Source organism: Pristiophorus japonicus, chromosome 4, assembly GCF_044704955.1.
Source record: "Pristiophorus japonicus isolate sPriJap1 chromosome 4, sPriJap1.hap1, whole genome shotgun sequence".
Taxonomy (NCBI): domain Eukaryota; kingdom Metazoa; phylum Chordata; class Chondrichthyes; family Pristiophoridae; genus Pristiophorus; species Pristiophorus japonicus.
The window spans coordinates 126,595,790-126,622,222 of NC_091980.1; the positions used below are offsets into that span (position 1 = coordinate 126,595,790).

The following is a 26,433-nucleotide window of genomic DNA, read 5'->3' on the forward strand; positions in this document are numbered from 1 at the left end:
GCGTGAGGGAAGAGTGTGTGAGGGGAAGAGTGTGAGAGGAGAAGATTGTGTGAGGGGAAGATTGCGTGAGGGGAAGATTGTGTGAGGGGAAGATTGCATGAGGGGAAAATTGCGTGAGAGAGGGAAAGTGTGTGTGAAGGGTGAGGGAAAGAGGACGTGAGGGAAAAGAGTGCATGAGGAGTGTAGGGAAAGATGAGGTGAAGAGCGAAGGGGTGAATATCTCTACTTTTTTGTCCGATTATGCCTCTTTGAAGTGCCTTGGGATTTCTAGATGATAACACTATATAAATAAATGTAAATGCAATTTGTTGTACTTACACTCTTGCGATGATCTGTGTCTAAACATAAACCTCAGGTGTATTCTTTGCATTTCTTCCATTGGAATGGCCACCTAGTAACAGACAGGTATGTGAGTAAATCAGTCAGCAATTTATACATAATAAATTTATCATGATAATTAAGGCGCAATGTTGAAGTCATATTGTTACATTTTCCAAATGACTCCCTTTTAATTAATGTTCTCAGTACTTGCTGGTTCAAGCCTGTGTTGTAGGGATATCTCTTATGAGTTTAAGAATCTATTATGAGTTAAGAATTGTAATGAAACGCTTGTGGATAAAGCAGGAATTTCCTCGGATCTGCTCCCACACTGCTGCCGAAAATGCAGCATACAATCAATTACTTGTGTAAACAGGGTTTCTGCCACATATCTGGTGAAATTACAATGGCAGAGCAGGATGCAGCTACAAAATTATGTTTTGAGTTTGACTTTTTGCCTACATAACACTAGTCATATATGCTTCAAAAGTAATGCATTGTGCATTTTTTAAAATTCATTTCTGGCATGTTGACATCACTGACAAGGCCAGCATTTACTGCATGTCCCTAATTTTCCTTGAGAAGATGGTGGTGAGTTGCCTTCTTGAGCCGCTGCAGCCCGCGTGGTGAAAATGGATGGAGTTCGAGGATTTTGACCCAGCGACGCCAAAGGAACGACGATATATTTCCAAGTCAGGATAGTGTGTGACTTGGAGGGGAACGTGGAGGTGGTGGTGTTCCCATGCATCTGCTGCCCTTGTCCTTCTAGATATACAGATCGCAGGTCTGGGAGGTGCTGTCAAAGAAGCCTTAGCGAGTTGCTGCAGTGCATTTGTGGATGGTACACGGTGCGCCGGTGGTGGAGGGAGTGAATGTTTAAGGTGGTGGATGGGGTGTCAATCAAGTGAGCTGCTTTATTCTGGATGGCGTTGAGCTTCCTGAGTGTTATTGGAGCTGCACTCATTCAGACAAGTGGAGAGTACTCCATCACACTCCTGACTTGTGACTTATAAATAGTGGAAAGGCTTTGGGCAGTCAGGAGGTGAAGCAGTCGCTACAAAATACTCTGTCTCTGATCTGCTCTTCTAGCCACAGTATTTATGTAGCTGGTCCAGTTAAGTTTCTGGTCAATGGTGATATTGAGGGATTCGATGATGGTAATGCCGTTGAATGTCAAGGGGTGGTGGTTAGATGCTCTCTTGCTGGAGATAGTCATTACCTGGCACTTGTATGGTGCGAATGTTACTTGCCATGAATCAGCCCAAGCCTGAATGTCATCCAGGTCTTGTTACATGTGGGAAAGGACTGCTTCATTATCTGAGGAGTTGTAAATGGAACTGAACACTGTGCAATCATCAGCGAACATCTTCATTTCTGAAGTCAAATATTATGTGTCTGATTAAGTAAGTGAGCAAAACTGTGGCAGACATAATTCAATGTGGGAAAGTGTGATGTCATCCACTTTGAACCGAAGAAAGAGATCTGAGTACTTTCTATGGATTATGATTTAGAGTTCAAGTACAGAAACCACAAATAGTTGGTGGATTAGTGGAATGCTTGATGTTGGCAGAGTTTTGAAAAGTCCAAAATAATTTTCAAGCTAGTGGGATGTTGGCCTTTATCTCAAGAGGGCTGGAATACAAAGGGGTGGAAGTTACATTACTGCTGTACTGAGCTCTGGTTAGACCCCATTTAAAGTATTGCATTCAGCTCTGAGCACCATACCTCAGGTAGGATAATTGGCCTTGGAGAGGATGCAGCGCCAATTCAGCAGAATGATACCAGGCTAAAAGGGTTACATTATGAAGGCACTGCATGGACTAGGCTTGCATTCCCTCAAATGTAGAAGATTAAGGGGTGATCTAATTGAGGTATTTAAGATGATTAAAAGATTTGATATGGTAGATAGAAAGAAACAATTTCCTCTGATGGGAGAGTCTAGAACAGTAATGTCAGAAAGCATTTCTTCACATAAAACGTTAGTGTAAAATCTGGAACTCTCTAAAAAGCTGTTGAGATTGGGAATCAGTTGAAAATTGCAAAACTGAGATTGATAGATTTTTTGTTAGGTAAAATAATTAAGGGATATGGAGCCAAGGCAGGTAAATGGAGTTGAGGTACATTTCAGCCATGATCTAAATGGCCGAGTCCTGAAACTATGTGAATCTTGTTTTGCATAGAGGGGTTAGTGCTGGGAATTACATTTTTTTCATTTTGGGCACCCTGTGCCATCATCAAGCAATCCGTAAGTGGGTATAGCATGGTTAAATCCAGAGGGGTCAGAGTGCAATCGGGATGGAGAATTTAAGTGGCAAATTAATCCTTCCAATTCTGATGAAATGTCATTGACCCGAAATTTTGGGCTCTATTTTCGCCATCATTCTGCACCGTTTTTTTGGAGACTAAAATCTGCAAGTTTTTCCAAGGTTTCGGCACCATCGTAAATTACTTATGGCTGATGTTTTCAGTTCCCGATTTTTTGATGTCACTGGTGTGCCGGCTGCGCCATTTCAGGCCATTTAAGCGAGTTTGGCCAACTAGGATTTTTTTCAAAAATGGTGCAGTGCAACATTCTGAAAAACCTTATCTGCATTTAAGAAAATCAATGCAGAGAAGATAAAATTGGCGCAGAAAAGACGACATTGTTTTAGCGGATCTGAGGTATTGGAGGGAGGGAAGAAGACATGGCACCGGGGGCGGAAGGTCTTTCGGCCCAGGATATCAGTGGCACCGGGGGCAGAGGGCCATTCAGCCCGGGATAGCAGCAGCATCAACACCGGGGGAGGGGGTGGGGGGGGGCATTCGGCCCGGGATAGCAGTGGCACTGGGGGCGGGGGCATTTGGACTGGGATAGCAGCAACACCAGCATCGGGGGCCTTTCGGCCCAGGATAGCAGTGCCAATATTCATTTAACACCTCCAAGACTCCACTTCCTTCCTCTTATCTCTTTTGAGAACTGCAATGTTTCTTAATAGCATTACAATATGCTCAGTATATTACTGTTGGTTATACAGCACACTGGGGGACTAGAGTATCTTTGAATTTATATGAAATACAGTCAAGTGTATGCTGTATAACTTTTCCAATCTGGCTTAGACCAGAGCAAGCTAAACCTGTACAGAATTCTTGTTTTGCAGGCCGTTGGCTCAACTATAATTGCAATGAGATTAACCACCATCTGTGCTCAACAATGTAAAATGATAAATGATCATTTAAACAATGAAGCATTCAGAACCTTTAAGTTTCTTCAACTCTTCCACAATTTGAATAATAAAAAACAACTTTTGCTGTAACGGACAGACTTGCCCTGGAATTTGGACTTCAGAAGCAGAGGTCAAACTAGAGCGTCTATTGAACTTAAGAGATGGGTTTCACTTTGCAGCCTCAGCCCTTCAGTGTGTCCCTCAATACCCTGGCAACCTCAGCTTTTCGGCACCGACCTTAAGCTCCACCCACAGAGCTGAAGGACAATCTGCACCGTTCCAAAATGGAAGTTTATTGCAACTTTTTTGGGGGGCGCAGTCGGACACTAAAAAAGTCGGATATATCTCTACAACTGCGCCAAAAATCGGCCATGTGGAAAATTGGCCCCTAAAACTCTGTTTTGCTCTGCTGAATATTTTCAGCATTTTCTATTGAAATGTCATTGTTGTTTAATGATTTAATCATTAATCACTAGGAGCCTGAGTAACCAGCTTCACATTGATAGGTCTGAACCTGATGCAGCGGAAACAAACATTAGCATCCTCTATAAATTTAGTGTCGATTTTAATTTGGCTGCCAATTTCAATTATTGTGAACTAAAGCCTGTGTGTAAGTCCCATCAAACCCATCAGCCCTTGCAGTTTTAGACTGGCTCCAACACTTGGTCTCTACCTGTGGGATCTGGGGCCCATCACAGACCAGTACCGAAAATAAAATAAAACACTGGACACGCATTTGCTTTCTTTACAATTTTTATGATGAATTATTGATTTATTCCACCCCCTCCCCCAATATGCAGAATACAATGGTAATTTTGCTCTTACCAAACTGCAGTCAGCATTAAGTTGAGAAGGGGACTACTTAGAACTTAGAAGGGGGCTAAATTGGATAGCCCCAGAAAACAGGCCCGTTAATTGCAATACAGGCAACACGTCAATTTCGTGCTGCCTGCTCATTAAAATGATTTTTGCATCCAGCCAGCGCTGACTGCGCTGTTCATTGACTGGACGCATCGGCAGGGAGACAATATCGTAACTTGCTAGCACCAGTTAAAGCTAGCCTGCACTGCTTAAAGCTAGCCTGCCCCTCTTAAAGGGGAGATGTGTTGTGGCTGGAAGTCATGCAGGAAGTGAATCTGACATGGGAAACAGTGAGGAATGGCACAACAAGCAAGAGAGTGGATGCCAAGGTTTTTGGACGCTGCACTGGAGGCCTTGGTGGAGGAGATGGAAAGTAGAGGAGCTGTCCTGTCCCTGCAGGAGGCCCTCCAGACACATGCTCATAAGGCAGTGGAGGTCAATGCCAGGAGTCAAGCCCCAAGGACCTGGATGCAGTGCCATAAGAAGTTCAATGACTTCACACATGTCGTCAAGGTCAGTGAATGTATCTTCAAATGCCATATCCCACCATCTGCACCATGAGCATCACACACTCCTCAATGCACCACAACCCCATCACTCACCAACAATCTCTACCAATCAGGACTCATACCGAACATTCATACGCTTCACCTCACCCTCACACACTTAACACTGCTGCAAGACTCACACGCACAGCTCAAACACACTGACAGATATTCAACCCTGACAGCCAATTCACCCAAATAGATTGCACGACACTAACTGAGACACTTCCCTCTCTCTTGCACAACAAGGTGGCGCACAACCGGAGGCAGCAAGAGCTAATCGGCGGGAGGCAGGCGTGCCTGCATGTCCTAACCCCCATGGAGGAGATGGTGCTGGCCATGATTGGAAAGGCCATTGCTGAGGCCGTGGCCAGCGGTGGGGCTGAAAACATCGAAGATGACGGTATCCTCATAGCGACTCCTCCTTCTCACATCCCACTTCCCTCTCATCCCACAATCTCTTCTGATTTACAATCTGCAGATTGTGTAAGCATGCACCCCTTACTGTCCACCCATCCCTGCACCCAGCCTCACCACAGCCTCATCCTTCCCCTTTCAAATTCCCAAGAACTGCAACGTGCCGAGGCATTTGAATGAAGAGTACTCCACCAGTGGCCTTGTTGTTGCCCGTCAGTCAGCCAGCACAGACTGCTGCCACCCATGTTGAGATGGTGCAGTCCACAGTCGGGCCTTCTAGACCCAGAGCTGCTCAAGGTCATTGTCCAAGGCCATCTGCAATCTCTTCCACTGACAATCAGCAATTTTCCACCAGTCATGCTGCAGTCACTATGTAGGACAGGCAAAGGCACACTGAAGACAGGCACTAGGGTGATTAGTTGACTTTTGTATGCAGTATGACATGATTTGATTCATAAATTTGGTTTGTAATGTTTATTTTCCGGTATCCTTTATTTTTGCTTTGTGCTGGTCAGTAATAGAGGGAAGGTCAGGTGTGGGACTGTTGCTGAATCTAGAATTGGACGGTGTAGTTACTAGTATCACAATTGGATGTGTTATTTACGGACAGCCTGGCCAAAAAGGGGCTGGTCTAGGTTGCCTCCTCCCTTCATGTTCCTCCTCCCCCTACCTCCTACTCCTCGTCAGCTGTTCATCATGGGTGGCAAGGGCCTGTGCCCTCATGATGGCAAGGTTGTGCAGTATGCAGCAGACCACCACGAATCTTGCTACCCGCTCTGCCGAGTACTGCAGGGCTCTTCCAGAGTGGTCCAGGCAGTGGATGTGTTAGTTCAGCGTGCCAGTGGTCTGCTCAATGATATTTTGTGTGGCAGCACGGCTTTCGTTGTATGCATTCTACGCATATGTGCGTGGGTTGCTCACCGGATTCATCAGTCATGCCATCAGTGGATAGCCCCTTTCACTCCGTAGCCATCCTTTGATTTGCTGTGGTGGCTAAAATGCAAGTGGCAAAGTGGACTGACACGGAATGAAGGCATCATGATTGCTGCCAGGATATCGGGCATTGAGCTGCATGATTTGCTGCCTATGGTCGCACACCAGCTGGACCATTGCAGGAGTGGAATTCCTTTCGGTTTTGGTATATGGCAGAGGTGAAATGTGGTACCCACAAAGGGATCTGTGTGCAGTCAATGGCACCCTGCAGTTTGGAAAACCTGCAATGCAAGCAAAGCCACGTGCGTGCTCCGCCTGTTGTTCGCTGACAAGAGAATGAAATATAGTTAGCTCTCTTTAAATGGAAAGCCGCAGTGACCTCCCTTACGCAATAATGGATGGCAAACTGCGAGACATTGTAAATATCTCCAGTTCCAGGCTGGAAGGAGCCTAAATGTTTATTGCCACGCTCAGTTTCACAGCCACTGACAATACAGTCTTTGCCCTGCTCTGAAGTTACAGTTTTGGTTGTGGCAGTTAGCAGATTTCGGTGAGGACATTCTTACTGAAGTGTAGACATCTCGCACATTGTTCCTCATTGAGGGTCAGGTAGGAGAATTGCTGCCTGAAAACCCTGGGCTGATATGGCCTCCTGTTGAGAGCCCTACTCTTCCCTCTTCCAGCAGCTTGTCCTGCTCTGCGTAGCCTCTGATTATTCTCCAAGTCATGCTGTATTCCAAGGGGAATTCCTACTCGTGCGCCCATGTCTGGCAGCATGTAATTTAAGCAGAAGTCTTGAAGTCAGCAAAAAGTCCTTCCGTACCTGCCACACCACTCCCTGTAGACTATTGCTGTGAAACAACTATTGAAATCATCAAACACTTGCACAATCATGCCAACAGCCAAGAGAAATCAATCAGCAACTAACCTATAAGTAGTTGATGATCAATGTTCCCTCTAATTTTTATTTGTATTGGGTGGGCAACAAAATCCTTTGAGATTGCTTTTTTCCCCCATGGGCAGTTAACAACAGCAACAACAATGCCCTACCCAACAATAACAGAACATTCAGATCTTTCATTATTTTTGTTCATTGCGCAAAAACTTTTTGGAGCCTTTGAAGAGTTATAAAAAAAGAGGGAGAGAGAAAACAAGGAATTATAGCCCAATTCGATAGTGGGGAAAATGTTGGAATTAATTATTAAAGATGTAATAGCAGTGCATTTGGAAATCAGTGACAGGATCGGTCCAAGTGCTGTGAGGCTGCAGAGCGACTTGGATAGGTTAGGTGAGTGGGCAAATGCATGGCAGATGAAGTATAATGTGGATAAATGTGAGGTTATCCACTTTGGTGGTAAAAACAGAGAGACAGACTATTATCTGAATGGTGACAGATTAGGAAAAGGGGAGGTGCAAAGAGACCTGGGTGTCATGGTACATCAGTCATTGAAGGTTGGCATGCAGGTGCAGCAGGCGGTTAAGAAAGCAAATGGCATGTTGGCCTTCATAGCAAGGGGATTTGAGTACAGGGGCAGGGAGGTGTTGCTACAGTTGTACAGGGCATTGGTGAGGCCACACCTGGAGTATTGTGTACAGTTTTGGTCTCCTAACCTGAGGAAGGACATTCTTGCTATTGAAGGAGTGCAGCGAAGGTTCACCAGACTGATTCCCGGGATGGCGGGACTGACCTATCAAGAAAGACTGGATCAACTGGGCTTGTATTCACTGGAGTTCAGAAGAATGAGAGGGGACCTCATAGAAACATATAAAATTCTGACGGGGTTAGACAGGTTAGATGCAGGAAGAATGTTCCCAATGTTGGGGAAGTCCAGAACCAGGGGTCACAGTCTAAGGATAAGGGGTAAGCCATTTAGGACCGAGATGCGGAGGAACTTCTTCACCCAGAGAGTGGTGAACCTGTGGAATTCTCTACCACAGAAAGTTGTTGAGGCCAATTCACTAAATATATTCAAAAAGGAGTTAGATGAGGTCCTTACTGCTAGGGGGATCAAGGGGTATGGCGAGAAAGCAGGAATGGGGTACTGAAGTTGAATGTTCAGCCATGAACTCATTGAATGGCGGTACAGGCTAGAAGGGCCGAATGGCCTACTCCTGCACCTATTTTCTATGTTTCTATGTTAAGTCATCATGGATTTATGAAAGGGAAATCATGCTTGACAAATCTTCTAGAATTTTTTTGAGGATGTAACTAGTAGAGTGGACAAGGGAGAACCAGTGGATGTGGTGCATTTGGACTTTCAAAAGGCTTTTGACAAGGTCCCACACAAGAGATTAATGTGCAAGATTAAAGCACATGGTATTGGGGGTAATGTATTGACGTGGATAGAGAACTGGTTGGTAGAAAGGAAGCAAAGAGTAGGGATAAACGGGTCCTTTTCAGAATGGCAGGTAGTGACTAGTGGGGTAATGCAAGGTTCATTAATGATTTAGACAAAGGAATTGAATGTAATATCTCCAAGTTTGCAGATGACACTAAGCTGAGTGGCAGTGTGAGCTGTGAGGAGGATGCTAAGAGGCTGCAGGGTGATTTGGACAGGTTAGGTGAGTGGGCAAATGCATGGCAGATGCAGTATAATGTAGATAAATGTGAGGTTATCCACTTTGGTGGCAAAAACAGGAAGGCAGAATATTATCTGAATAATGACAGATTAGGAAAAGGGGAGGTGCAACGAGACCTGGGTGTCATGGTACATCAGTAATTGAAAGTTGGTATGCAGGTACAGCAGGCGGTGAAGAAGGCAAATGGCATTTTGGCCTTCATAGCGAGAGGATTTGAGTATAGGAGCAGGGAGGTCTTACTGCAGTTGTACAGGGCCTTGGTGAGGCTACACCTTGAATATTGTGTTCAGTTTTGGTCTCCTAATCTGAGGAAAGACATTCTTGCTATTGAGGGAGTGCAGCAAAGGTTCACCAGACTGATTCCCGGGATGGCAGGACTGACATATGAAGAAAGACTGGATCGACTGGGCTTATATTCAATGGAATTTAAAAGGAGAGGGGATCTCATAGAAACATGTAAAATTCTGACGGGATTGGACAGGTTAGTTGCAGGAATAATGTTCCCGATGTTGGGGAAGTCCAGAACCAGGAGTCACAGTCTAAGAATAGGGGGTAAGCCATTTAGGACTGAGATGAGGAGAAATTTCTTCACTCAGAGAATTGTGAACTTGTGGAATTCTCTACCACAGAAACTTGTTGAGGCCAGCTTGGTAGATATATTCAAAAGGGAGTTAGATGTGGCCCTTACGGCTAAAGGGATCAAGGGGTATGGAAAGATAGCAGGAATGGGGTACTGAGGTGAATGATCAGCCATGATCATATTGAATGGTGGTGCAGGCTCGAAGGGCTGAATGGCCTTCTCCTGCACCAATTTTCTATGTTTCTATGTTAATGACTTGATATCTTTAGTTTATTTCTTTCTTCTGACTCCCCCCTTCACATCAAGCAATCTCAGGTCAGGTTTTAATATCTTGAGGCCTTGGTGAGGTTGCAGAGGAAATTTACTAGAATGGTACCAGGGATGAAAGACTTCAGTTATCTGGAGAGATTAAAGAAGCTGGGGTTGTTCTCCTCAGAGCAGAGAATGTTAAGAGGAGATTCACCAGAGGTGTTCAAAGGGTTTTGATACAGTAAATAAGGAGAAACTGTTTCAACTGGCAGTAAGGTCGGTAACCAGAGGACTCAGATTTAAGGTGATAGGTAAAAGAATCAGAGGCGAGATGAGGTGAATTTTCTTTTATGCAGTGAGTTACTATGATCTGGAATGCCCTGGCTGAACGAGCAGTGGAAGCAGATTCAATAGTAACTTTCAAAAGGGAGTTTGATAAATATTTGAAAGAGAAAAAATTGTAGGGTTATGGCAAAAGAGCAGGGGAGTGGGACTAATTGCATAGCTCTACCAAAGAGCCGGCACAGGCATGATGGACCAAATGGCCTCCTTCTGTGCTTTACGATTCTATTTGATGATGTATTTTTATCAAGCCTCAGGTTGAGGGCAGGTTCGGGTATTAGGGGGTTGGGTGGGGGCTGGTCCAGGTCCAGGATGCTGGGCAGGGAGAGTTGGGGAATGTTTTTTTAAGAATTGCATTAAGGCAAATTATTACATTTTAATTTTCTTACTTGTGTTTTTATTAATATTTAAGGTATATATTTTTTTGATGGACTCTAGAATCCAGGTTTGCACCTCACTCAATGTAGTGTGTTTGCCATTGCTTTGTTCACTTGGAGCGACCACATAGAATCTGACTTTTTCTTTTGGCAAGGCATTTGACATTTGAGTTTCAGCTTGGGGTTTGACTTTCCAGCTGAGTTTTTTGTGTCTCCTCACCAAAATAATTTGGGGCATCTCACTTTGCTCACTCAAGTCAAACTGCTCTGTTTATATATGTAAATTGATCAGCTTTTGGCTAGTCATTACCCAACGCCATAATAACAAATAAAAAGGCATCTGTTTGTTGTGCTAGGGCTGGATGGAGCCCAGCCTGCCTTTGCATGCTTGACGCTTCGGTTTCTCCCTTTTTTGGGAGGAGGGGATGGGTTTCTTTGCTTTGTATACCTTTGCTGTTCTGCCCCCCACAATGAGACCTTTACCTGTGGGGAGAGCGCCCAAACGCCAGGGAACAGTACGATTCCAGTGTTCATGGCTAAACCCCAGTATTGACAAACCCATTGCCTCATAAATCAGGAGGCAAACTCTTAGAAATCATAAGATTTGGTAAGAAATCATTTGTTGCTATTTTTTTCTGACTCAACCCCTCGCTGACCTTTGCTCCCAGCCAGGAAGTGCTTTCTGCGACCTTTGCTCCCGGGCAGAAATCGCATCCAGCATCACTGACCGACTACTGACATAAGAACATAAGAAATAGGAGCAGGAGTAGATCATACGGGCCCTCAAGCCTGCTCCACCATTCAATAAGGTCTTGGCTGATCTTCGATCTTAACTCTACTTTCCCACCCGATCATCATATCCCTTGATTTCCTTTGAGTCCTCAATCACTAGTTCAATGAGGAAAAATCTTTTAATTATAAATGATTTGTCAAGTTAATTCAGATCTATGACAAATAGAGAGTTTAACAGGAAAACAGATCATCTTAAGTTTTGTAAAATGTAACCTTTCTACAGGCATCCCAGTGGGTGGCTTATTTTACATAATTGCATCTTACAGCAGCATATCAGCACCTTTTAGCACTAATTTTTTTTAAGTCAGGAGCTGACGGTTTCTTTTACTGCGTGGCACTGTCAAACTTGCTGCATGGCCGTGCACAATTTAAAGGGGACATTGTTGATGATCCCTTGAAATAGAGCCAATGCAGGATCCTATCTGCTGCCGAATGTGTGTTCAGTTGTATGAGGTTAAGCGAGGGCACGCTGATTGACGTCATAATCTGCCTGCTCTGCATATTTCTGGAGGACATTTACTGCACAGGCGCCAACGCCTGCACCAATGTGGCGCCCAGCGAGATTTTCCCCATTTGTGTGCATGCACCATGGACGCCATTTTGGAGCTCTAAGGGCACTCTTTTTGCCCAAAAAACTGATGCTAACGGTCCCAATTTTACTCCTGAAGAGTTTTACAGCTTAATATCGATAAATGGCACAGAATTGCATCATTTGCCTTATGACAACTTTTGAAAGGCGAAGTTGTTAGCAAATGAAGTGTGTTCTTCCCCATACTGAAGCTGACTCTCCTGGGGCTAGAATTCCACAGGCCATCAGACAGCCCGCCGATGTCCCGTCCAAGCCACTATTCTTCAAGTGTGAGCCTCGTGTTTGTTGGCTATTTTAATCCGGTCAAGCTTGACCAATCCTCGGCCAATTCCACAGATTTAGAATAATAGATTCATACAGCACAGAAGGCCATTCGGCCCATCGTGCCAGCCAGCACTTTGCAAGAGCGATCCAATTAGTCCCACTACACCGCTCTTTTGCCAGAGCCCTGAAATTTTCTCTCCTTCAAGTATTTATCCAATTCCCTTTTGAATGTTACTGTTGAATTTGCTTTCACCACCCTTTCAGGCAGCGCATTCAGATCATAATAACTTACTGCTTAAAATAAAAGGCACAGGAAGCCCCTCCCCGACTGGGTTACTGTCCCCAAATGGGGCACTGGAGAATTTCTCACCCAAAGTCTCCTCATTTCACCTCTGATTCTTTTTGCCAATTACCTTAATCTGTTTTTTCTGGTTACCAACCCTTCTGCCACAAAACAGTTTCTCCTTATTTGCTCTATCAAAAATCCCATCATATCATCATCATAGGCAATCCCTCGGAATCGAGGAAGACTTGCTTCTACTCCTGAAATGAGTCCTTTGGTGGCTGAACAGTCCAATACGAGAGCCACAGGCTCTGTCACAGGTGGGACAGACATTCGTCGAGGGAAGGGGTGGGTGGGACACGTATGCTGCACGCTCCTTCTGCTGCCTGCGCCTGAACCCTTCACGCTCGCCATGTTGAGATTCGAAGACCTCAACGCCCTCCTGGATGCACTTTCTCCACCAAGAGTGGCCTTCGGCTAATGACTCCCAGATGTGAGTGGTGATGTCGCACTTTACCAGGGAGGCTTCAAGGGTGTCCTTGTAACGTTTCCGCTGCCCACCTTTGGCTCGTTTGCTGTGAAGGAGCTCCACATAGAGCAATTGCTTAGGAAGCCTCGTGTATGGCATGCGAACTATGTGGCCTGCCCAGCGAAGCTGATCGAGTGTGGTCAGTGCTTCAATGCTGGGGATGTTGGCTTGGGCGAGGACACTGATGTTGGTGCGCCTGTCCTCCATCATGATTTTGAATGCCTCGATTAAATCTGTGCTTCATTTTTTCTGCTCTAAGGAGAACCAAGACAGCTTCTCTAGTCTCTCTATGTAATTGAAGTCCCTCATCCCTGGTACTATTCTAGTAAGTCACCTCTGCACTCTCTCCAAGGCCTTGCCATCCATCCTAAAGTCTGGTGCCCAGAATTAGAAACAATGCTCCAGCTGAGGTCTAGCCCAGTGATTTATAAATATTTAGAATTACTTCCTTGCTTTTGTATATGTCTCTGTTTATAAAACCAAGGATCCCATATGCTTTTTTAACAGCCTTATCAAGGTGTCCTTCCTCCTTCAAAGATTTGTTTACATACGCTCTCTGTAAAGTCCTGTCCCCTCAGTACAAATTCACACGAGGCATGCAGTGAAGTCAAGGTCACTCTGGACCTGCACCTTTATTTCACAGCTCTGGAAAGCTGCACTTGCTTGAGACCTGTCCTTATATACCTGTCTCTTGCAAGTGCACCCCTGGTGGTAAGGTATGCTGGTGGTTACAGGTCATATCTTATTACAGTCATGTATAGCATGTTAGGATACAGTTATATATAATAATGTAAGATACATGACATCACCCTCCCCCAAGGTCTTATTGTCTTTATAGGTTCAGTCTCTCAGGTGGTCTATGCTCTCGCGTGGAGCGTCTGAGTTGTGGTTCAGTTCTTTGCCTTGGTGTCTGTTTTTCTTTGGGTGTGGTTGCTGGTATCTCGCCTAGGCTGTCTGTTTCGATTGGTGTGATTGTTGTTGACTCGCCTGGGCTGTCTGTTGGGATTGCCCTTTCCTCAGGATGTTCCCTCTGTCTGTCCACTAGGTGTGGTGCGAGTTTCACATTGTCGTCTGCCTCTGGTTCAGCAGTGTTGTTGGTAAATCTGCTTTTGACTTGGTCTACATGCCTTCGGCAGGTTTTGCCATTGTCCATTTGTACTACCAGTAGCCTGTTTCCTTCCTTGCCCGTTACTGTCCCTGCAAGCCATTTGGGACCCCTGCCATAGTTTAGTACAAACACTTTGTCCCCTATCTCATTCCATCTCCCCCTTGAATTTCTGTCATGGTACTCAGTCAGCTTATGGCGCTTTGCCTCAACGATTTCGTGCATGTCTGGGAGGATTAATGTTTTTAAAGTCCTTTTCATCAACAGGGGGGGGGATCCCAGTTAGTGAGTGCGGACGAGATCTATATGCCAGCAGCAGTCACGACAGGCGACCCTGCAGCGTGAGACCTTAGATTTTAAGCATGCCTTGTTTAATGATTTGCACTGCTCTCGCCGCCTGGCCGTTGGAGGCCGGCTTAAACGGTGCCGTCTTGACATGATTTATGCCGTGGTCAATAATAAAGTCTTGGAATTCTGCACTGTGAAGTACGGACCATTGTCGCTGACCAATATGTCAGGGATTCCGTGCGTTGCAAACATGGTTGCGAGTTTCTCCACAGTGATGGAGGTTGAGCTCGAGTTTAAACTGGTGCATTCGATCCACTTTTAAAATGCATCTACAACTACGAGGAACATTTTGCCCATGAATGGGCCCGCATAGTCTACGTGCACCCGCGACCACGGTTTGGTAGGCCAGGGGCTCAGTGGAGCCTCCCTGGGGGCATTGCTGAGTTGGGCACAAATGGTGCACCTTCGGACGCAGAGCTCCAAGTCCACATCAATACCAGGCCACCAGACGAGGGATCTGGCTATGTCCTTCATGAGAACGATCTCTGGGTGCTCGCGTGGAGCTCCCGGACAAATGCCTCTCTGCCTCACAGAGGTATGACTACTCGGCTGCCCCACATCAGGCAGTCTGCTTGTAGTGATAGCTCATGCATGCACCTGTGAAAGGGTTTTAATGCCTCTGCCCAGTCACCAGTTAGGACACATCTTTTTTCTAAGGATAACGTGGGTTCGCTGGCCGTCCAGGCTCTGATTTGGCGAGCCTTCATGGGCGAACCTGTGGACTCAAAGGCATTGATTGCCATGACTATCTCACAGTCTTGTTCGTCAGACCCTTCCGTAGTCGCCAGGGGTAGCCTGCTGAACGCGTCGGCACAGTTGTCTGTGCCTGGTCTGTGCCTTATGGTATAGTCATAGGACGCCAGCATGAGTGCCCACCATTGAATTCGCGCCGAGGCGTTGCCGTTTATTGCCTTGCTCTCAGATAGGAGGGGCGCGAGGGGCTTGTGGTCGGTTTCTAATGCGAACTTGGCCCCGAAAAGGTATTGGTGCATCTTTTTGACACCATACACGCACGCGAGCGCCTCCTTCTCTACCATTCTGTACCTGCGCTCCGCCCGCGAAAGTGACCTGGAGGCATAAGCTATGTGTTGTAATTTGCCCGCATTATTGACATGTTGCAAAACGCACCCGACCCCATACGCTGATGCATCGCATGTGAGAACTAGCTTTTTACCTGGGTCAAAGAAAGTCAAAACACTGTTGGAACAGAGAAGGTTGCATGCCTTATTGAAGGCGCGTTCCTGGGCGTCCCCCCAAAACCAATCGCACCCCTTCCTGAGAAGCACGTGGAGATCTCCAGCAGCGTGCTTAAGTTTTGCATAAAGTTCCCAAAATAATTGAGTAGCCCGAGAAAGGCGCACAGTTCTGAGACATTCCAGGGCCTGGGTGCCAGGCGAATTGCTTCTGTTTTGGACTCTGTTGGGCGGATTCCATCAGCGGCAATCCTTCTGCCCAAAAATTCAACCTTGGATGCGAGAAACAGGCACTTGGACCGATCCAACCGCTTTAGTACTTCCTCCAAACTATGGAGATGGGAGTCGGTGTCCCCACGTGATAAGTATGTCATCTTGAAATACAACCGTCCCCGGGATGGACTTGAGCAGCCTCTCCATGTTGCGCTGGAATATGGCAGCTGCCGACCTGATGCCGAATAGGCATCGATTGTACATGAAAAGGCCTCGATATGTGTTGATGGTGGTGAGTAGCTTGGATTCCTCGGTTAAATTTTGCGTTATAAACACAGATGTTAGGTCTAATTTTGAGAAAAGTTTACCTCCAGCCAATGTGGCAAATAAATCCTCCGCTCTGGGCAGCGGGTGCTGGTCCTGTAGGGAAACTCTGTTTATGGTAGATTTGTAGTCCCTACAGATTCGTACGGATCCATCAGGCTTCATGACTGGGACGATGGGACTTGCCCAGTCGCTAAATTCCACAGGTGATATAATGCCTTCCCGCAGAAGCCTGTCGTTCATGTTCAATCTTTTCCCTCATCACATAGGGTACAGCTCTGGCCTTGTGATGGACCGGTCTAGCATCCTGTGTGATGTGGATTTTAACTTTAGCCGCTTTGAAAGTGCCCACACCTGACTGAAAGAGATGTTCAAATCGCTTTATAACTGTTGAGCAGAAGGTCCGTTCCTCTAATGACATGGCATGGACATCATCCCATTTCCAGTTTAGTTTTGCCAGCCAGCTGCTTCCCAGCAATGCTGGGTGGTCTCCGGGGACAATCCACGGGGGAAGTCGGTTCACTGTCCCTTTGTGTGTGACAGAGAGCATGGCGCTGCCGTGGACTGGTATGATTTCTTTGGTATAGGTCCTTAGTGTGGTGTCGACTCTTGTGAGTTTTGGTCTGTCTCTTTTATGCGGCCACATTTGTTCAAATTGTTGAGCGCCCATGAGAGATTGACTTGCTCTCGTATCCAGCTCCATGTTGACAGATATCCCATTGAGTAGGACCCTCATCATTATAGGAGGCGTCCTGTTGTAGGAGCAGCGGCCATTAATCATGTTGACCCGCTATACATCGGTGTCCCGGGTACTGTCCCCACCATCTTCTGGTCCGCTTTCCGACCCATCCGATTCATATACCAGCCGAACTGCCGTTTTTTTGCAAATGCCCTGTATATTCACAATTTCTGCAAACAGCCTGCTGAAATCAACATCCCCTTGATGAGTGCCCACCCCCACACCTCCAGCACAGACCTGTTCCATTGTTCAAAGTGTTCCCAAAGAATGAGCTGCATCTGGCTGATCTCTCTTGAGCTTCTCTCAGTTTGTAGTTGATTGCTCGCATTGTGGGTTGATGAGGTGTGAACGGCCGTTCCTGTGGCCCTTGGATGGCTTCTGCCTGCTGTCGAGAGGCTGTTCTCCCGGTTTTGTCTGTGTCTGGGGGTAGCAGCTTGTTTCGTGCTGTGAACTTCTTGTTCCAATATTTTGTTAGTTGTCGTACCTGCATTGTAAATCAACCTCGTTTCTTCTTCCCCTGCCAAGAATGTCTGTTCAACCAGTGCTGCTGCCTCTAAGGTCAGTTTCTTGGTCGCTATGAGCTTTCGGAATATGCCTGCATGGCCTATTCCTTCAATGAAAAAGTCTCTCAGCATTTCTCTCCTCAGTTCATCGGAGAACTCACATAAACTAGCCAACCTCCGAAGTTCCACCACGAAGTCGGGTATGTTCTGACCCACACAGCGTCTGTAGTTGTAGAACCTGTGTCTGGACATGTGTAGGCTGCTCGCTGGCTTCAGATGGTCTCTTACCAGTGTGCTCAATTCTTCAAACGACTTGCTTGCTGGTTTCTCGCGAGCCAACAGATCCTTCATTAAACCGTATGTTTTCGAGCTACAGCTGGTCAAGAGATGGGCTCTTCTCTTGTCTGCCTTATCGTCGCCTAACCAGTCTTTGATTACAAAGCTTTGCTGGAGCCTTTCTATAAAGTCCTCCCAATTGTCTCCCGCATTGTACTTTTCATCTGATCCGTTGTTCGCCATTCTGTGGATTCTGTAATCCCGTAACTCGTCACCACTGTAAAGTCCTGCCCCCTCAATACAGATTCACACGAGGCATGTAGTGAAGTCAAGGTCACTCTGGACCTGTACCTTTATTTCACAGCTCTGGAATACTGCACTTGCCTGAGACCTGTCCTTATATACCTGTCTCTTGCAAGTGCACCCCTGGTGGTAAGGTATGCTGGTGGTTACAGTCATGTATAGCATGTTAGGATACAGTTATATATAATAATGTAAGATACATGACACCCCCCATGTCCCTCTGTTCCTGCACCCCATTTAAAATTATACTCTTCCGTTTATATTGCCACCCCTCATTCTTACTTCCAAATGCATTACTTTACACTGCTGATGTACATCTCTGATAATATGTTTGACATCTAGAGTGTTGCAAGCTCTCAAACTGTGGCACCCTAAATCAAGCCGGAAGAGGGAAGGTTCAACAGATAATTTAGTCTTAGGTGCTTTGCTCAGAGGAAGGTGAATATGCGAAAAAAAAACTTAGATGTTTGAGCAAGTAAGCAATTATTTTCAGAATGGACCAGATCAGCTACAATCGCTTTCAGTACCATAGTTTTGTATGTGAGATGGCAATCAGGACTAGGAACCACGGTAAGTTTAAAAATATATATTCTGATGGACAATAAGCAAATTCTAGCACCGCTAATAATTTTTCAGTTCAGAGTAGAAAACTCAGAGAAGAGTTAACCCCATAATTATGTCAACCCAATTGGGTTTTTACAACAATCTGGTCATTTATTTCTCTGGTGCTAACCCATAAATTATCATCTTTCTTGATTTCAGTTTCATAATTTATGGCGGGATTTGAACTGAAGGCCGCTAAGCTATTCCTAAGACCACGACAATGCCAAATCCTTTGCTGAAATAGTATTGCAAGGCAACCCGTCTATAAGGTCCAATGGTGAAGTTCATAATCAGGCATCACAAAATTTCCAAGCAATTAAAATTTAACTGTTAATGGAGCATTGTCTTCATAGAAAAGTGGCTGGCAAACCTTTGTATCCCTGAAGACAAATTCACTTGATCTAAAGACTAATTAATCTCCCGTGGCATTGCTCAGGATAGCAGCATTATACTATAGAACCCACGATGTATTATTCTGCTGCTACAGTGCAACTGTGTTTTCTAACATGACCTATTGCTATAAGATAGTAAAGTGTAATTGTGATGAATAGGCATTTCCTGAGTCCAAGGAGAAGCAAATAGTTTATTTATTAACAACATTCACTCCTAGCCGACCTCCCATCTTCCACCCCTGTAAACTTGAGCTCATCCAAAACTCCGCTGATCTTACCCTAACTTGCACCAAGTCCCCAACACCTAGCTGATCACTGACTTACATTGGCTCCGAGTCTACCAACGCCTCACATTTAAAATTATCATCCTTATGTTCAAATCCCTGCATGCCCTCCACCCTTCCTACCTCTGTAATCTCCTCTGCCCCTACAACCCTCCGAGAAACATACGTTCTTCAAATTCTGGCCTCGTCCATCCTCTCCTTGCTTTACCCCACCCTTGGCAGCCATGCCTTCAGCTGTCCAAACCCTAATCTCTGGAATTCCCTCCCTAAACCTCTCCGCCTCATTCCTCCTTTAAGATGCTCCTCAAAAGCTATCTCTTTGACCAAGCCTTTTGGCCACCTGTCCTAATGTCTCCTTCTTTAACTCATTCAATTTATGTCTGGTTACGCTCCTGTGAAGCGCCTTGGGACATTTTACTATGTTAAAGGCTCTATACAAATGCAAGTTGTTGTAGAGTGGAACAAAAGGTTGCAGGTGGCCCAAGGCCGGTGACAGACAGAACATTTTTATGTAGAGATATCATCACATTGTATGCTATGCTCTCGTGAGCTGTGACACAAGGATCCTTGTTGACTTTGCTAGCATCAGTCATATAGAATCTCCTCACACAGAGTTCTGACAAATACTCAAAACTATGAAGCTTTTATCTTTAACTTTCCTGGCAGCAGCGAAAGGCTCTCTTTGGCTCTTCCACATCTCCTCTCATTTTTAATGAGCAAAAATCAAGTTGTGATATGACTATGCTCTAATGTCATTAAAATGAGACCTGTTCCTTAAACTCAGGCAATTGTTTCCTCTGCAGCAGCAAATACGTAGAGCAACTTGAAAATGTATTTTCCCCATGATTGAAATCATCAAAACAATAGCCAGATTATTGTCTTCGCAGTGATGATTTCACTTGCAACATCATCAAAATGTGACCAGGTTTTCCAATTTGAAAATGAGCCACTGCTAGCTATTTATTTCATTGCTACTTGTGGGCAAATGGGCTGCCTTATTTCCTACATTACGACTACACTTCACAAGTACTCATTGGCTGTGAAGCACTTTGGGACATCCTGAGGTCATGGAAGGTACTGTATAAATGTAAGTCCTTCTTTGCAATTCCAGGTTTAGAAACAGCGCTGTAATATTTCATTGCTTTCACTGACCTTGATTGTCTCGATCCAGCGTGGCTGCTTGACCTGATAGTAGATGACGGATCGATATTCATTGACTAGCTTGTCTCCCGCACCCAGGCAAATGGCATTCTGCACCAAAACAGTTCAATCTTGTAAATACCAATAACATGAAATCTCTGCATACACACATAATATCACAGTCTCATGAAACAGAACAGCTAACCAACTTTGAATATTGACAATCATCGCAGTATGTTTTGTGAACTCATTAACAGCTCAGGGGCTGGATTTTCAGGTTTCTCCATTTTTGGGCGAAAACGTAAGCGATACATGAAAACGACCATTTTCACTGTGTTACCAATTTAAAGCCTAACTTTCGGCACTTAGGGTCTACGCATCGCAAAGGGAGGCGTTGCACTATCATTCGCGGTGCAAAAACGCGATCCTCGCCAACTTTATTGCGGGCTCGGGAGCGCTGCGAGAGAGGCCTTGGGAGAGGGGAGGGGAAAAAATTCAAAAAAACATTCAAAAAACATTACCAAGACCCTTACCTAACAAATCGCTAGGGCTGGTTTTACCTGGCGGTGTTTGGGTCGCGGTGTACGGGTTGGGTGAGTGTCGAAACTTGGACAGTAACGCAATCTGAGTTGTTCCACATCAGGCAGCCCTCCCCAGCAGTGCTTCCAAGCGCCGCCGCAAACAAGGAAACAAGAATCACAATCGGTCTTAGCGACCGGATTTTCACCGCGGAGGGTCAAAACGTGGTGAAAACCCGGTCGCAAACCACCCGAAAAACCAGTTGCCTGTATGTTTTACAATTCATCTGATCTGGTTTCCCCATTCCCCTCTCACCAGTATTCTCCTCTCACCAGTATATTCTGCTCCTCCCCTGAAGGCCAGATTGCAAGACTATGATACCATGAGGTTGGCAACGCTCCAGCACCTCACCTAGTGGCCATTCTTCATGAGATAAATTTTACAAGACCCAGCACTCCTGGTGTGGCCTCAATGGTTGATGGGCTCCAAGGCTGAGCCCATCCCATTCTCGCCTGACGTCCACACACTTCAATTTTCCCGCACGTGACACTGATAATAATCATGAGTGGGAATTCTGGCTGACTTGCCCACTCTCCCTCCACGCCCCCCCCCTCCCCACCACTTAAGGTTGGTGATGTTGGCTGAGATTAGCTCAACACCAACCCGCAACCGAGAGGGCGGCCAGGTAACCAGGTGCAAGGCCTCTGCCAATGGTACTTTTCAACCAAGAGCCCAGCCATGAGCAGGTGCAGGGAAGGCTCCCGACAGCATTCTCTTTTAGGAACATAAGAACAGGGGTAGGCCATTTAGTCCCTCGAGCCAGCTCCACCGATCAGTGAGATCATGGCTGATCTGTACCAATTCCATTGACCCGCCTTTGCTCCATATCCCTTGATAACCTTACCCAATAAAAATTTATCGATCTGTCATAATATTTCCAATTGATGTCTAGCATTCACAGCCTTTTGGGAGTGAGAATTCCAGATTTCTGTTACTCTTTGTGTGAAAAAATTATTCCTGATTTTGTTCCCAATGGCCTAGCTCTAATTTTAGTGTCCTCTCATTCTTGATTCACCACCAGAGGAAATAGTTTCTCTGTATCTGCCTTATTGAAGCCTTTTAATATTTTAAACACCTCAATTAAATCACTCCTCAATTTTCTATACTCAGGGGAAACTAGAGACAATGAAGAACAAAAAGGAAACTGCACTTTAGTGGTCAGGTCATCAAGAAAAGTCTGACAGGCAGTCTGAAGTAACACTCAGAGGGCAAGTCTCTGGGATCAGAATGCGCTTCCTCAGAATTTAATCTTTGAAATACCAAAGCAATCTTGGAGTCAAAGAAACTAAACACAACACCCCGAGATGTCTGCGCTCCTCTAATTCTGCCTTCTTGACCTTCCTTGATTATAATCGTTCAACCATTGATGGCCGTGCCTAGGCCCCAAGCTCTGAAATTTCCTGCCTAAACCTCTCCATCTCTCTACCTCTCTTTCCTCCTTCAAGACGCTTCTTAAAATATACCTATTTGACCTGTGTTAATTTCTACTTATGCGGCTCGGTGTCAAATTTTTTATCTCATAATACTACTTTGAAGCTCCTTGGGACGTTTCACGATGTTAAAGGTGCTATATAAATACAAATTATTGTTATTGTTGCTATTTGTTTTTATAATGGCTGTCTGTAGAAAAATGATAATGGTAACCAATGAAGTTGAACGTGAATATGGCACAGAGAATAGAGTCTATGTACAAGGCCAATGAAAATCCTGTCCCAATAATCCTTGGTGTGTGTTGTCAACATTCTCTACTGACACCATCAAACAGTTGTGCTATTCAGCATGTGCTGTTGTTACCAATACATATCCATGAATAGCCACAAAATCCTGGAGTTCAGCACAAGGTTTTAATTGCTGCTTCCTTAACAAGCCAATGGTGAAATAATCCATATCATGAATGTTGAGAGGAGAAAACTATATGTTCCCAACTTTTCATTTTTTATGTATGAATTATTCTGCTCATTAAGTTGAGGAATATTTTGTGCTGGAGAATGGGACACTTTCCATATCTGGCACCCAGTATCAATATTGGAAATCACAAGATCCGGCAGAGATGCAGACTAATTCTCTCTTTACTTTGCCTCAATAAAGTACCTCAGTCCCAGCATTAGCGGAGCACCCCTTCCATACAGCAGGAGTGGAGAATTTGATTGACAAAACTGAAAGATGGGTAATACATGAGGTTTGCTGAGGCCTGTGGTTAACTGATCATCTGCAATCTCCTGGAATCTAAATTAAAGATTAATCTCCTGGAGACTTTTGTCTGGGAGAAAATTTTCCTTGAACACATTTGTTTTATATTTATAAAAATATTGGAGATGAGAAAAAAACATTTGTTTGACTGACAGTCGAGAATCATCCAATTGGGCAATGAAGATTCTGTTCACTTTCCAATCGGTAAGGGATGGCAATGCGCCGTGTGGATGGGCGTGTCGGGTGAATAATGGCAGGAAAATGAGGGCAGGGTGGTTGGAGACCATGTGATGAAACCTCCTGGAATACGTCCAACCACAGTTGGCAACCCGAGTGTGAAGTGAATGACATAGAATTACATAGAATTTACAGCTTAGGAACAGGCCATTAGGCCCAACAGGACTATGCTGGTGTTTATGCTCCACAAGATTCCTCCAACCCTATTTACTTCATCTCACCCTATCACCATATCCTTCTATTCCTTTCTCCCTAATGTACCTATCTAGATTCCTCTTGAATACATCTATGCTATTCAGCTCAACTAATTGTGGTAGCAGGTTCAACGTTCTCACCACTCTGAGTAAATAAGTTTCTCCTCAATTCCTTACTGGATTTATTAGTGACTATCATATTTATAGCCCTTAGTTTTGGTTACCTCAACCTTGTTGAACTCCTTCATAATTTTATAGCTTTATCAGGTCACTCCTATTTTCTCGAGAAAATAGTCAGTTTAGTGGTTCCCTCCCCCATTTCCTCAACTTCCTGGTGCCCTCCCCTAATTCCCCATTTTCCAAGTGCATTTCACAATTTCTCCATTTACTGGTGCTTCTCCCAATTCCCACATTACTGTTACCCTCCCATTGAATTGAATGCTTTGAAGAGGTAACAGACAGAATAGACAAGGATAATGCAGTAGATTTTCAAAAGGCCTTCGATAAGGTACCACATAATAGACTAATGAATAAGGTCAGAGAATGCGGAGTCAGGGGACAAGTAGCAGAATGGATAGCTAGCTGGCATCAAGGCAGAAAGTAGAGAGTAGGAGTAAATGGTAGCTATTCAGAGTGGCAGAAGGTGGGTAGTGGTGTTCCACAAGGATCATTGCTGGGACCACTGTTGCTCATAATCTTTACAAACAATTTAGACTTTTGAATCAAAAACACAATTTCTAAATTTGTGGATGACACCAAATTGGGGTGGGCGTTAGTTAATACTGAGGATGATTGCAAAAAATCACAGGAAGACATTAATAAACTTGAAGAATGGGCATATAATTGGCAAATGAAATTCAACAAAGATAATTATGAGATATTACATTTTGGTCAGAAGAATAGAGCGGTCACATTACTTGGAGGGTGCAAGTCTCGGTGGGGTAGAGGAGCAAAGGGATCTCGGAGTATAAATACACAAATCACTAAAAGTAGCAACACAGGTTAACAAGGCCATAAAAAAAAGCAAACCAGGCACTAGGGTTTATTTCTAGAGGGATAGAATTCAAAAGTAGTGAAGTTATGCTAAATTTGTATCAAATCTTGATTAGACCATACTTGGAGTACTGCATACAATTCTGGTCACCATATTATAAAAAGGATATAGAGGCACTGGAGAGGCTGAAAAGATGATTTATAAGGATGATACCAGAAATGTGAGGTATACTCATCAGCAAAGGATGAGCAGGCTGGATCGATTTTCACTTGAAAAAAGAAGGCTGAGGGGTGACCTAATTGAGGTCTTTAAAATTATGAAATGTTTTGATAGAGTGAATACAGAGAGAGAGTCCGAAATTCAGGTGCGCAAGAAAGCTGAGGCACCTATGATTTCCTACCTGTTTTTACCGCCGGAAGAGTGGAGGTGGCTGTCTGATCAATTTTCAGCTGATTGACGTTTTTTTTTCGTTGCACCGGAAACCGGTCATGAAGGGAGCTGAAGTGCCATGGCAAGTGAGGCTGAGGGGCTGAATTTGGAGTGGGATTTCAGCGAGATTTGGAGCGGCTCCGCCACTGTCAATCAACAGTGGAACGGTGGTGATGTCACAGCGCGTGTACGTCACCATGCTCTCTCCCCTTCCTTAAAGGAGAGAGAATCGTGCATTTTTAAACTTTGGCCCAATGGGCCACCAGGGAGGGTTTTGGTCGGGCCAGCGGCCTTGCATCCAAGAGGGGGTGCCAGCCTGCCTGCTGGCAGCAGGGATCAGTGCTGGGACCCCAACTATTTATAATCCATATTAATGACTTGGATGAAGGGACCGAGTGTAACGTAGGGGACGGATTATACCTGAACTATGCTGGGACCAGAGTTCTAATGAACCGAAGAACTAGGGAGGTAGACAGGGCTTTAAACTAAATAAGGGGGGTAGGGGGAGGACGGTTGCAATGGAGAGAAAGCTAGAATGCTAAAGAGAAATGAAAAGGAAGCAATGCAGGAAAGTGATTGTGGTAACGATAACCAGATTATGTCAGGAAGGGACAGAGCACACAAACAAAAGAGTGCACTAATAAATAGGGTCCAGGTAAGAAAAAATAGCAATAAGACAAATAGGGCTATAGTACAAAATAATGTTAAGATGTCTAATAATGTTAAAAAGACAAATCTAAAAGTTTTGTATCTGAATGCACGAAGCATGTAATAAGGTAGACGAATTAACAGCGCAAATAAATGTAAACAGATATGATATAGTTGCAATTACAGAGACATGGTTGCAGGGTGACCAGGGTTGGGAACTGAATATCCAAGGATATTCGATATTTAGGAAGGACGGGCAAAAAGGAAAAGGAGGTGGTGTGGTGTTGTTAGTAAAGGATGAAATCAGAGCAATAATGAGAAAGGATATTGGCTCAGAAAATCAAGATGTAGAATCAGTGTGGGTGGAGCTAAGGAGCACTAAGGGGCAGAAAACATTGGGGGGAGTTGTCTATAAGCCTCCAAACAGTAGTGGTAATGTAGGGGATGGCATCAAACAGGAAATTAGAGATGCATGTAGCAACGGTACTACAGTAATGGTAGGTGACATTACTCGACATATATACTGGCCAAATCAATTTGGTAATAATATTGTGGAAGATGAATTCCTGGAGTGTGTAAGAGATGTTTTTTTTAGACCAGTATGTTGAGGTGCCTTCTAGGGAACAGGCTATCCTAGATTGGGTATGGTGTAATGAGAAGGGGTTCATTAACAGTCTTGTGCGGGGTCCTTTAGGGAAGAGTGACCATAACATGATTGAATTCTTAATTAAGATGGAAAGTGAAGTAATCCAATCCAAAATTAGGGTCCTAAATCTAAACAAAGGAAACTACGAAGGTATGAGGAATTAATTGGCTATGATAGATTGGGAAGATTCATTAAAAGGCATGACGGTGGATAGGCAATGGCTAATATTTA

General features: G+C 44.8%; 1 protein-coding gene across 3 annotated transcripts in view; it reads right to left on the reverse strand.

The window, feature by feature from the left end:
* The window catches only part of LOC139263058 (dedicator of cytokinesis protein 2-like), a 770,661-nt gene that overhangs the window by 608,400 nt on the left and 135,828 nt on the right, over positions 1 to 26,433 (reverse strand). For all 3 annotated transcript variants that reach the window (XR_011593033.1, XM_070878576.1, XM_070878575.1), the window contains exons 15-16: positions 20,298 to 20,396; positions 319 to 391 (exon numbers count right to left, since the gene is read on the reverse strand). Coding sequence is in view for 2 of the 3 variants with exons in the window: in XM_070878576.1 (XP_070734677.1) it covers positions 319 to 391; positions 20,298 to 20,396 (172 nt within the window). In the remaining variant the exon portion in view is untranslated. The remainder of the gene's footprint in view (positions 1 to 318; positions 392 to 20,297; positions 20,397 to 26,433) is intronic.